Source organism: Syzygium oleosum, unplaced genomic scaffold, assembly GCF_021117445.2.
Source record: "Syzygium oleosum isolate NSW1041296 unplaced genomic scaffold, Sole_v2.1 Sole_v2.14, whole genome shotgun sequence".
In the NCBI taxonomy this organism is placed as follows: Eukaryota; Viridiplantae; Streptophyta; class Magnoliopsida; order Myrtales; family Myrtaceae; genus Syzygium; species Syzygium oleosum.
The window spans coordinates 8,106,726-8,118,917 of NW_026607498.1; the positions used below are offsets into that span (position 1 = coordinate 8,106,726).

Here is a 12,192-nt window from a genome sequence, read left to right on the forward strand (position 1 = left end):
AGATTTAAGAACCTTGAGAAGTCGCTTTCGATTTAACATAAGCGGTGCATTTTTTGAGAAGGGAGGTTGGAGGGTCTTTCTTCACTATTCTTCTATCAACATCTTGTTTTGTTAAGAAAAGGTGAAACGAATGTACAGCACCGCTTGTTCTTCGATCAAAGTAGCCCTTCATTTGAGGAATCGAATGCGTCACGAAAAGGTTGGCTTTTCACGCAATGTACCTGCATGCTTAGCTCGCTTTATGCACCCATGCCTTTGCTTTTTAAAAAAAACTTCAAGATAATCAATTTCTTTTATCATTAAGTAATATCTATCGAAATTAAGGGTTCGATGTGGTAAGTACGATGTATGATTTCTATATCATTTGACGCGAATTTCCCAAAAAAAAAAGAAAAAAAAGAGGGCTACTAAAGATCGACACGAACGGCGAATATCTTTAACGCGCGACTCAAACTTCATGTTTTGCTGTTAGGATTGGCATGCGATCGCGAAGGAAAATCCGATGAATCCACCATTTGGCTTGCTCATTAGTCAAAATCCATGCGTCTCATCAGCCCCAACGGCACGAACGATCCGGAATCTGTGGGTTAAGAGTAGACAGAAAGACAAGAGGGGGAGGAAGAAAAATTTGGAAGTCCTGTGGGGAATGATCATGGGCGAGGAGGACCGCACTGTTGTTGTCTTTCGCTTCCACCTTTTCTTCTTCGTCCTCCAATCAGGAGAGAGCCGTTGCCGTTGCCGTGTTCGAACGCATCGAATTCAAAATTCAAAATTCAAAATTAGACGTCAGGACTTCAGAGACAGCCACACAGGCATAGGCCAAGTGGAGGGGTCATTCGTCAATCAGTGATTTCTCCGAAAATATGGTCTCATGGAGATCACTGGAAAAAACTTTGAAGATCTTTCTCGGCCTTAACTTTGTTTGATTTACGGGATAATGACACAAACAGTTTATCAACTTTAGTTTAATATGCAATATGGTCTTGAACTTTTAATTTGTTCGGTGTCACAGAGTCCTTGAATTATGGCCTAATATTATTCGATGTGGTCCAAAATGTTTAATTTGCTCGGTATAGTCTCTAGGATTTTTGATACGTGTTGATGTGAAGTTTTGAATTATATGAACATGTTCAATGTAGTTTACGGACTTGAATTAATGTAAAATTATATTGAACATTTTCATATAATCCATGGACTAATTTTTTTGTCAGAATGGATTAAATTGAACATGTACCAAAAGTTCAGAGAATGACATCGAACAAATTTAAAGTTGAGGAATATTGTTACATTGGATTAAGTTCGGGGATCATATTGAACAAATTAAAAATTCAATGACTACATTTGCATTAGGATAAAATTCAAAACCACATTGACTAATTTAAGAGTTCGGCAACCATATTATATATTTGGTCTAAATTGCAAAACCATTTGTGTCATTTTCTTCATGTAGATGGGGGGGGCATTCCTTCGAGCTCTTGTGCATCTCCAAGTGTAGGAAGTAGGAAAAGTCAGTGGAGTGCTGCAGGCCCCTTCAAGCAAATCCCTTTATGCTTTAAGGAACAAGACATCATCGGCGATCAATCGTCCGGCAATTCCGATGTGAAAGCCACGCCCACTCCGTGATTGCAACGTTCTTTTTTTACCTTTTCGACATCGCCGAATCATAAGGTACAAATTCCTACGTGACAAGAGAGGGATCGCATTCGCAGCAAAGGTCGACGTGTTATCCCCGGCCAAGATGATAAAAGCCAGAGTCATCCTACATTCCTAGCATTCGACATCTTATCCCCGGCCGATTCTGACCATTTGGGACGATGCGGACATCTCTTGTTTTATCATTATAATCAAGGCGAAAGATTTCAGCCGTTGCTATTGCCGTCGCCTTACGGGGTAGTATATGCAACACCCATCAACGTCATCCTTTTTTTTTTTTTTTTTTCCGACGTTAATTGGACAGGAGTTATAACGGTAGGGTAGATTTGGGACTCCGAGAGAAAAGTTTGAGGTTTTTCTTGAGACAAAAAAAAGTTCAGGGTATAATTGGGACAAAGTGTAAAGTTTGGGGTTTTTTTTGGAATTAGGCCGTTTAAAATGCAATATGGTCCTTGAACTTTTAATTTGTTCAGTGTAGTCCTTGAATTATGGCCTAATATTATTCGATGTGGTCCCAAAATGTTTAATTTGCTCATTATAGTCTCCGGATTTTTGATACATGTTCAATGTAGTCCTTGAATTATATGAACATGTTCAATGTAGTTTCTGGACTTGAATTAATGTAAAAATTATATTGAACATTTTCATATAATCCATGGACTAATTTTTTTTTGTCGGAAATGGATTAAATTGAACATGTACCAAAAGTTCAGGAATGACATCGAACAAATTTAAAGTTCAAGGACCATATTGTACATTGGATTAAGTTCGGGGATCATATTGAACAAATTAAAAATTCAATGACTACATTGCACATTAGGATAAAATTCAGAAACCACATTGACTAATTTAAGAGTTCGGCAACCATATTATATATTTGGTCTAAATTGCAAAACCATTTGTGTCATTTTCTTCATGTAGATGGGGGGCATTCCTTCGAGCTCTTGTGCATCTCCAAGTGTAGGAAGTAGGAAAAGTCAGTGGAGTGCTGCAGGCCCCTTCAAGCAAATCCCTTTATGCTTTAAGGAACAAGACATCATCGGCGATCAATCGTCCGGCAATTCCGATGTGAAAGCAACGCCCCATTCCGTGATTGCAACGATCTTTTTTTTCCTTTTCGACATCGCCGAATCATAAGGTACAAATTCCTACGTGACAAGAGAGGGTTCGCATTCGCAGCAAAGGTCGACAACTTATCCCCGGCCAAGATGATAAAAGCCAGAGTCATCCTACATTCCTAGCATTCGACATCTTATCCCCGGCCGATTCTGATCATTTGGGACGATGCGGACATCTCTTTGTTTTATCATTATAATCAAGGCGAAAGATTTCAGCTGTTGCTATTGCCGTCGCCTTACGGGGTAGTATATGCAACACCCATCAACGTCATCCTCTTAGTCATCACGCAACATCACTTGGCATCGTAAAATGCACGTCCCGATGACATAGCTGTTAGTAAATGCATGTCGTAAAATGCACGTTGCCTTACGGGGTAGTATATGCAACACCCATCAACGTCATCCTCTTAGTCATCACGCAACATCACTTGGCATCGTAAAATGCACGTCCCGATGACATAGCTGTTAGTAAATGCATGTCGGCTAGTTGATCACGGTGAATACATGATAGAGGAGATTTTCTCCTGTAGCATAATCAATCGAAGATTTCTTATTGCATGTCGTATCTGGAAATATTACATCAAGTCCCCAACAGGAGATAATAGGTTGAGGAGAAGCTTGAGTATTTTCACCTTCTTTTTTTTCCCTAGCCTAATTTTTTCTCCGTTTTAAGACTCAGTAATTGGTGACCATTTTTTGACCACCCCCAAAAAAAAAATTGGCGACCATTTTATACCGACGACTAAATTCAGCAATACCTAATACGAGGACGCCCAAAATCCTCGGCTATTAGTCAGTCGAGTCGGGGGACCCATAGCCATAAGGGTTCTTGCTGGCCCAGTTCCATTGATCTCGGCACATCTCCTCAACGCCATATTTGGCCCTACAATGACAGTCAAACCAATGCATGAGATAGAGGATGTGACAGTAAGTTATCTTTTCACAGAGATCTAATTGCTGGGCTTTGTTTTTCACAGTCCAGAGACTTTTTCTTCCAAAGACGTTGAAAAATTTATCTCAAAGTAAAGATTGAGAAGCCATTTCAATTAACAGGATAGCTAGAATGACAGGCAAGCAGCAGATGCAACTCATTCAACCGGCACTAGAGCAGACATAATACTTCCTAAATAGTCAGTAAAATCATAGATCACCCACAACATTCATCAAACGAACAGCAATCCCCCGGATGGCATTCTCTTTCACATTCAGGCTTAGAGGCACAAAGCACACAATCCAAGCCAGCCCATTAGGTGTTACTCTTTGTAGCTCCTCTTGATTATGGTATTCACAAGCAGAGGTCGACATTGGTAACACTAACCAATAAGCTATGCATAGCAATATTAACTCACAAATTTCTTCATGCAGCAATTGCATGGCCCGATACTTACTTCCAGTTCAATTCGCGTTCAGCCTTTTCTGTTGATGCATATACAACTTCAGCATCGCCTGGTCGGTGCCCAGCCATAACAAGTGGAATTTTCTGGAACAGGAGAAAACATTCAATGGAGAAATTAAGTCATCTCAAAAGGAATTTCGGAACAAGGAATACATGATGAAAGTGGACACCGAGAAGGGATCAGGCTCACAATCAGATCAGATGATTGAGAGTGTTATCAAATATGACGACATAAACACATAAAATTCTGTATGTATTCTGGTGCATCATCCCGACCAACTGAAACATACCTTTCCAGATGCCTTCTCAAATGCATCAACCATCTCCAAGACTGAAATTCCCTTCCCCGTTCCCAGATTATACACCTCACACGCTGACAACCAAATATGACCAGGAGAAGAGATTAATGAATTGACTTCTCAAGTCAAAGCCCAGAATCTTAAAACAATTAAATTGACATGTGGGTAGATTGCGCGGCGAAACATTCTTACAACCTCCTGCTTAGGGCCCTTACATGAAATGTTCTGGTTGAGAAAAGACTTCATATTCAAATAAAATGCATGCAAATCACATCATACATTTGTCTTATGCATGGAGGGGCGGGCATTAAGTAATGCCCTATTTGTGGAGGTGACAAAGAATGGTCACAACCATGCAGGCACATCACAATAAAATTCGACCGACCAGCTACTGAATAGAAGCAGCAGTTCAAATTAAAAAAATGTACGAGTTCTCATACCTATGCCGGGTTCTTCAAGCTTTTGCAATGCAGCAATGTGTCCATCGGCTAGATCAACAACATGGATGTAATCACGAACCTGAGATGACACACACAGACTTGGGTTCAGAATGTAGAACAGATGATGCATCAAGCATAAAATATTTGCTTGCTACTTTCTGTAGATGACATGAGCAAACTCAAAGAACAATAAACAATTAAATCAGGAAGACTCTGCATCGACAACTTGAGCACAGCAAAGATCAGTTGTGTAGGTCTGTTTACATATATAAATGAGATTGACTCCTATCATTAATGAGGTGCATGAACAAGATATACAACTCATTATAGACCTCATAAGTCATATTAACTCGAGGGACAAAATAATGGTGTCAAAAGACTGCATCAAAGTAATGAAGAACGTGCAAATACCATACCCCAGTACCATCCTTCGTTGAATAGTCTGTTCCATAAACTGTCAAAGCAGGTCGCCTTCCGACAGCAACTTGCTGCACAAATGGCATTAGATTGTTCGGGATCCCCCTGGGATCCTCGCCAATGTAGCCGCTAGGATGTGCACCAACTGGATTGAAGTATCTTAACAACATTATCTTCCATTCAGAATCTGCCCGATAAACATCACGGCATATTTCTTCAATGAAAAGCTGGAAGAACAGGCAATTGCGCTTGTATAAGATGTAGCAGAAATCAGGAAACCAAAAACAATTTGGAATAATTCCCCACTAGTACTAAAAAGGGAAGTAGCATAATAGGAGGAAAGAAACCATCCTTCTTTTTTTCTCATGTTTGTAAGGGACACAATATACATCCTTGCCTTCATGCTTGTTATAGTATATTTCCGAATATCAGTTAGTAGTTAGTAGGTGGTCATCAATGAGATAACTAGGGTTTTTGGGTGTCTTTCATGCTCTATAAATAGAGCAATCTATGTATTTTTTTATCAAGTCACTAAGTAAAAATTTAGCCTTTGAGTATCTTCTCTCCCCTCTCTTAAAGATCCTAGAATATCTATATAGTATCAGAGTCATCAAGAAAGAAAGGCCCGAATCAACACTCTGACTTTATCTTTCTTCTTGCCATCAGTCTGAAGAAAAAAGAACCCTCGATTCTACTTAATGGTTTCTACTTTGACACTAAGACCTCCAGCGTCAACCATTCCAAGTCCTTTGTTTTTCGTCCTCTGGTTTTCATACTGGAGAGCAGCCACAACAGTTCGTCTTCAAGAGCAGCATCATCGTCCTTTGCTTGTCATGGTGACAGATCTGCTAGGTAATCTTGAAGAGCAGCGCTACCTCGTGAGTCACTCGTCTCTCCGTTGTCGTTAGGGAGAGTTATGGTTGGCCTCATCAATATTGTCGCCGGCATCCTTGTGCTTGTGAAGTCTTCCACAAGTTGAGCCACTCTGTTCTCTGGATTCATTCCGCCATGCATCCTTCTCGATTGTGGTCACTGGTTCCGCTTCTCCGTCAAAATAAAGCTACAGTTCTCGTTCGTTTGATGCTGTTAGTCTTGCATTTCTTTTTCACTTGTTTTCTATACTTTTGCATTCCCAAAGAAGAAAAACATAACAAAAAAAGTGCTTTCTGGGGGCTGTTAGTGCTCCAATCTACAACACTTTATCTTCAGAAACTTCATAAATTTTTGGTCCTCCGAAATCTCAACAAGCCTACTATGGAAGGTATCCATTGTGAGACTCATCTTCGATTGTGAGTGTCATTAACAAGTGGAATCGCCATCAAGATTTTAGGTTGCTGTGAGCGCCGGAGTCCATCACACCTTCATCGAGTGATCAAAGTCGAGCGTTGTAAGGTGATGCAATTCAGTTTGCCACAATTCACGAAGTTGGTTCTTGCATGATTATATATTTGCAATTCGAGGAAAAGAATGGTATCAACTTTCCAATCTTGATTTGTCTCTTTACACTTTTGTCAAATCCAGAGTTGATATGGGTTACATTCAGTTTGTCATGTAAGGTGTAGCTTGCACAATTGTCGTCATCTTAAATAGACTTTGATATTTATATCGATTGTCTAGTGCAAGGGTCGGCTTACACGGCGCTTTGAAACTTTGGACGAAAGTTGCACCTATCAGATGTAAGCCGGGAATGATAAAAATCTTACTCAATAGTTAGTAGGTGGTCATCAAGAAGGTAATTAGGATTCTTGGGGGTCTCTTATGGATTCTAAATGGAGTCATCTATGTACTCTTTTATCAAGTCATTTAGTAAGGATCTAGCCTTTGAGTGTTTTCTCTCTCCCTCTCTCTTGAAGATTCTAGAATATTTACAATGTTAAACTCAAAAGCATGTTTAATTTCTTCACCAACAGTGCAATAAACCACTAAAAAGCCTTACTAACCAGCTAATTCATCTGTCTTTTGGTTAGTGTCCCGTTGCATGATAGTACTATTAAGATGAAAGAATATCTTTCACTAACCTTGGTTTGTCCATATGGATTCACTGCACAAACAGGGAACTCCTCTGTACAAGGGACCTCCTTTGGCCGACCATAAACAGTAGCAGACGAGGAAAACACAAGCTGCAATGTTTCACGAAAATCACATTTTGGTTAATTAAAGTGAGAGATCACACAAGTGTGCATCTCTAAACTCACAGATCACGTACTTCTGAGTGTGCAGGGATGCAGGAAAGACAGAAAGAAAAAGAAGAGAGCGAATGAAACATGCACCAAAGGAGCAGATTAAGTGAGGACCACACATGAAAACAACACCTAATTTAGTTGCACTTCACTCCACACAGCAGTCAGCACACCAATGTATCAATTGCAGAGATCTACTAGTCTAGCATATCAAACATGATAGACGGCAGCCACTTCAGTTTGTCCATTAACATGAATTCCCTTTTAAAGGTTTCATTCATAGTTACAATAGTCCAACAACCAGATTTCATTAACCCTGATATAAGATGAGGCACACAACTAAACAGGAAAAAAAAAACAACGAAATGATGCACAGTTACGATAATCAAAGTACCATACCTTCTTACATCCATGGGCAGCCATGACTTCTAGCAAGGTGATGGTCCCGATGAGGTTATTATTGAAATAAAGCAATGGCTTCTGCACACTTTGACCTACTGCTTTTAATCCAGCCAAGTGTATGACAGCATCAAATCTGGACATAATAGGAGCTGACAGTCAAAACAAGCAACATTAAGGAAGAACAAAGAAGTCGCCTTTCCAGTTCTCTATTATTTCATATATCTACGAATCAATTGATATAGTCGTAATCGAAGATCCAAATTTGAAGATTGGCCTGTATCAAATTCTAAGGGACCGATAAAACCACATACTACGCACATCGAATGGAGGTTCTGAAAATGGAACCAAATGACAAATAATCGCAATGTTATGTAAGGATCGTACTTTGTCGAGGAGAACAATTTCTCCAGCGCCGGTTTGTCTCGGAGGTCAAGCTGCGGATGAAGAGCAGACAACAAAGTCAAAGAGAGTCAATTGCTACCATAAATACAACAACCATCGTTCGCTCGAAAGCACATCAACAACGAGTTCCCCAGCATAATTAACGATCAAATGACACGGGATCTCGCAGCAGGGCGTCCTAACACCAGTCGCACTCACAATCGCACGTCGCATAATACTGAACCGCCAAATTCAAAAAGTCTCACAACATCGCAACGAACGACCGGAAAACACGACATGACGAAGCATACTCCACGCTTTCCCAGATTTAAAACCGCCCGACATCCCCCCCGCCGCCAACGTCCCGCGACAAACACAACCCAGCGACCGAGTCCTAGATCGCCGATACCATCTCGGAAGCACAAAAAAAATAAAAGAAAGGGGAAGGCGGCGGCGACGGCGGCGATCGTTTCGAACCTCGTGGAAGGAGAGGCTGGGGCCGTGCTCGCCGGCGAGCTCCTGGACCCGGTCGAGGGCGGTCCGGGAGGAGTTGTCGAGGATGTCGACGGCGGCGACCCGGAACCCGCCGAGCAGGAGCTGGAGCACGGTGTGGCTGCCCATGTAGCCGGCGCCGCCGGTCACCAGCACGTTCTTCGCCATGCGCGTGCGTGCGTGTAGAGAGAGAGAGAGAGAGAGAGAGAGAGAGATGGGAGGAGAAGGGTCGACTTTGGTGTGCACGTGGAGTTAAAACAGTGGAGGAGAGGGAGGACTTGAGGAGCGAAAACTGAAGAAAAAGGAGATGGCGGTTTTTTCATTAGAGAGAGCGGGAGCGGACGATGGAATAGCCACGTGAAGTGTGGCTTCTTTTGTCTCGGCTCGAACTGGTGGCGGCGGGAATCAGGGGGTGGCGGTGCTAGGATCGATCCAGCTTTCACGTGGTAACTAAGGCACGAATGGTAATTATTCTGCTCCAAAAATTAATTTCTGAAGGGGAAATCTGTTTGATAAAACATGATTAATTATGCTCCAAAAATTAATTTTTGAAATTGAAATCTGTTTTGATTTGTTGATTTTGTTTGCACCTAAAAAAATTTAAATTTTACTCAAAGTGGATGGTCACAGGTATTCTAAGCCATTCTGTGAAATTTTAAAATTTTTTATTTTTTAATTTTTTTTGGGCACCTCAAAATATTTAAATTTCACTCAAAGTGGGTGGCCAAAGGTATTCTAAGCCATTTTGTGAAGTTTTAAAATTTTTGATTTTTTTTTGCACCTCAAAAAAATTAAATTTCACTAAAAAATGGGTGGCCACATGTATTCTTAATCCATTCTGTGAAGTTTTGAAATTTTTGATTTTTTTTGGGCACCTCAAAAAATTTAAATTTCACTCAAAGTGGGTGGCCACAAGTATTCTAAGTCATTTTGTGAAGTTTTGAAATTTTTGATTTTTTTGGACACCTAAAAAAATTTAAATTTCACTCAAGGGTAACTACATGTGTTCTAAGCCATTTTGTGAAGTTTTGAAATTTTTGATTTTTTTATATTTTTTGAAAATGATTCACCAAATTTCCTATTTTCCCGAAATTTGACTTTTTTTTTTTTCTAGAAATTTTTATGAATTTTTCTGGAATTTTTCAATTTTTATGCATTTTCTGAAAAAAAAAATTAGTGAGATCTCAAAATGTGTTATAAAGACCGCGAAAAAGAAAGAAAAGAGAGAGAATGCATTTTGGAAGAGAGAAGCTACAAAAAGTAATTTCTCTTTTTCTTGCCCAAAACTCATTCTGGAATCAAGAATGCATTCTAGAATCAAGTATTTTTAACAAATGCATTTTTATTCCATAATGCAAAAATTGCTCCGGAATGCATTCCAGAAATTTTTTAACAAACGCATTGTTCGCGGTCCTAGGATTTCGATCCCAGAATGGATTCTATGCGCCCTAAAACTTATTATGTCGGAATTAGTTTTTTGATTTTTATAATATGAAATCTATCTGTATAAGTGGAATTTGGAACCTATCCTGTTAATCGATTCCAGGTTCACTTACAATGATTCCAAGTTTAGTTACGAGGTCTACCTCAGTTTCTTCTTCTTCTTTTTTGTTTCATATTTTCTTTATTTTTTTTGTTTCATTTTAAGTCGAGCAAAATGAAAATGAAGGTGATAACAAAAGTCCACATTTATCAATAGCAACAATCCGTAAAAGATAAAACATAAAATACATAATATAAAACCTGAACTATAGGGTTTTAGTCATCAACCATCCATGAAGATTTGCTCCGAATTCTTACCACTTGAAATCAAAAGAAGCAACAAACGTAGTTACTCGCTTAATAATATTTTTAAATTAAAATTACTATTAATTAAGCTGAGATAATTTTTAGAAAATCTCACCGCATTTATTCAGGAGTCTTTTCCACAAAGTTGGCTAGTTCCAAATCTTCTGAAAGAGGCAGACACATGAACAAGAAAAAGAAGTGCTTCAGGCAAGCGTAAGTATACAAATAATGTGGAACCATGGAAGAGTATATGATGACTACGGGTTTTACGTTAAGAAAGTCTCCACAATCAGTTCACTCTAAAAGTCAATTTTCAAAACCTTGATTATGTATCTAAGTCAATGCCGTTACGAGCCAATAAGTTCAAACAAAATCTATCTTTGAACTCAAATAGAACTCCTGTAATGATAATCCTTGGTTCTTCGGTTCCCAATTCCCGATTCGGTTCTTACTCAAGAACTGGGAACCACACCGCATAATCCTGGTTTTACTTTTTTTGGAACCGGTAAATAGGGAACCTGGAGTGGGACCAGTTCTTATGGTCGATTCGGTCCGGTTCCCAACTTTATCCTAGACCCATGCTCAGCCCTAACAAGAACGCAAAGATACTCGCTCGTCTTCTTCTTCTAGCAATCAGGTCACCAACTCTCGCTTCTTTCTAGAGGTGGTGAATCATTGATTTTGACTAAACCCATCAAATGGATGGGTAGGATTGACTTTCGATCGGGTCGAAAATTGTATGATCTATTTAACCCGTTTTGATCAATTTTATATCTAATGCAAATTTAGTGATTCATATTCAACCCATACCAGACTCGGAATCCAACTTTAGCAATTTTTCTCTTTAAAGTGTTGCATTTGAAGAATGAGCTTCTTCTCTCTACCAACTCATAAAGTTAGTGAGGAAGCTTAGGGGTCGAGTTATGGACGAAGGCATGAAGGTGGCTGCGAAAGTTTGGGTTTCCTCATAAGTGAAATTTGTCACAGTAGTGTGAAGTTGCGAGTTAGAGGTTGAAGAATACTTAAGGATAGCAGAAGTAGAGCGAAAGAACGGAGAAAGTCGAGCGTCACGAAATTTAAGAGGGAGAAAGAAGAGATTGGCAAAGAGGGACCAAAATGGGCTAATACTAATCTATTTATTAAATATGTTGAAAGTGAGTTTATAATCAACCTACTAAAACTCATATGTTTTGGGCTTTTAACTTTAAAAATCATTAATACCCATATTTTGAGTTTGAGGTGACCCATTAAATAAATTTGGGTTAGAATATGGGTTTGCGACTCGTTTTGACTACATCAAATGGGTCATAGATCCATTTATAAACCCATATTTGATAGATCGAGTCATTATATGGTTAGCTATGCTTAGTAAATAGGTTTAGATTGTTATATATATATATATATATATTATGAGTTTACAGTTTACTCAAACCCAACCCAGTTTTGTGACTCTTTCTTCATTTTCTATGAGAAAATAATAGACTCATCAAACTATTCCAAGTTCAGATAAGTCTTGATGGGCCCACAAAATGAGTTAAGCTTTCTGGGCCATGGGCTTTCCTCAATTTTACCCTGAAAGCTAGCTTGGCCCAAAACATTAGTTGACTCAAATTGAACTTTTCTGAC

The 12,192-nt window shown here is 39.4% G+C and overlaps 1 protein-coding gene across 2 annotated transcripts; it reads right to left on the reverse strand.

Annotated features, from left to right (window-relative positions):
* Window positions 1–3,298: 3,298 nt before the first annotated feature.
* On the reverse strand, window positions 3,299–9,042 carry LOC115688455 (UDP-glucose 4-epimerase GEPI48-like). 2 transcript variants are annotated; one of them, XM_056318103.1, is made up of 10 exons: window positions 8,764–9,041; window positions 8,290–8,339; window positions 7,903–8,038; window positions 7,342–7,443; window positions 5,323–5,550; window positions 4,907–4,985; window positions 4,458–4,540; window positions 4,160–4,251; window positions 3,508–3,654; window positions 3,299–3,445 (listed from the first exon to the last, which is right to left on the reverse strand). In XM_056318103.1, exons 1-9 carry the CDS (start codon window positions 8,944–8,946, stop codon window positions 3,561–3,563), a joined length of 1,047 nt encoding a protein of 348 aa, XP_056174078.1. In that variant the 5' UTR covers window positions 8,947–9,041; the 3' UTR covers window positions 3,299–3,445; window positions 3,508–3,560. The 2 variants fall into 2 exon arrangements, with proteins under 2 accessions (XP_056174078.1, XP_056174079.1); XM_056318104.1 differs by lacking the exon at window positions 3,299–3,445 and adding an exon at window positions 4,321–4,352 and having other exon boundaries at window positions 3,513–3,654; window positions 8,764–9,042.
* Between the last annotated feature and the right edge of the window lie 3,150 nt (window positions 9,043–12,192).

What these genes read in the sequence shown, in the direction of transcription:
- LOC115688455 (XM_056318103.1), bottom strand. Translation starts at nt 8,946, where the DNA reads ATGGCGAAGAACGTGCTGGTGACCGGCGGCGCCGGCTACATGGGCAGC. An exon ending in GCTTGAAGAACCCGGCATAG is followed by an intron (nt 4,541 to 4,906) that starts GTATGAGAACTC and finishes TTTGGTTGTCAG; the next exon opens with CGTGTGAGGTGTATAATCTG. An exon ending in TTGAGAAGGCATCTGGAAAG is followed by an intron (nt 4,252 to 4,457) that starts GTATGTTTCAGT and finishes CTCCTGTTCCAG; the next exon opens with AAAATTCCACTTGTTATGGC.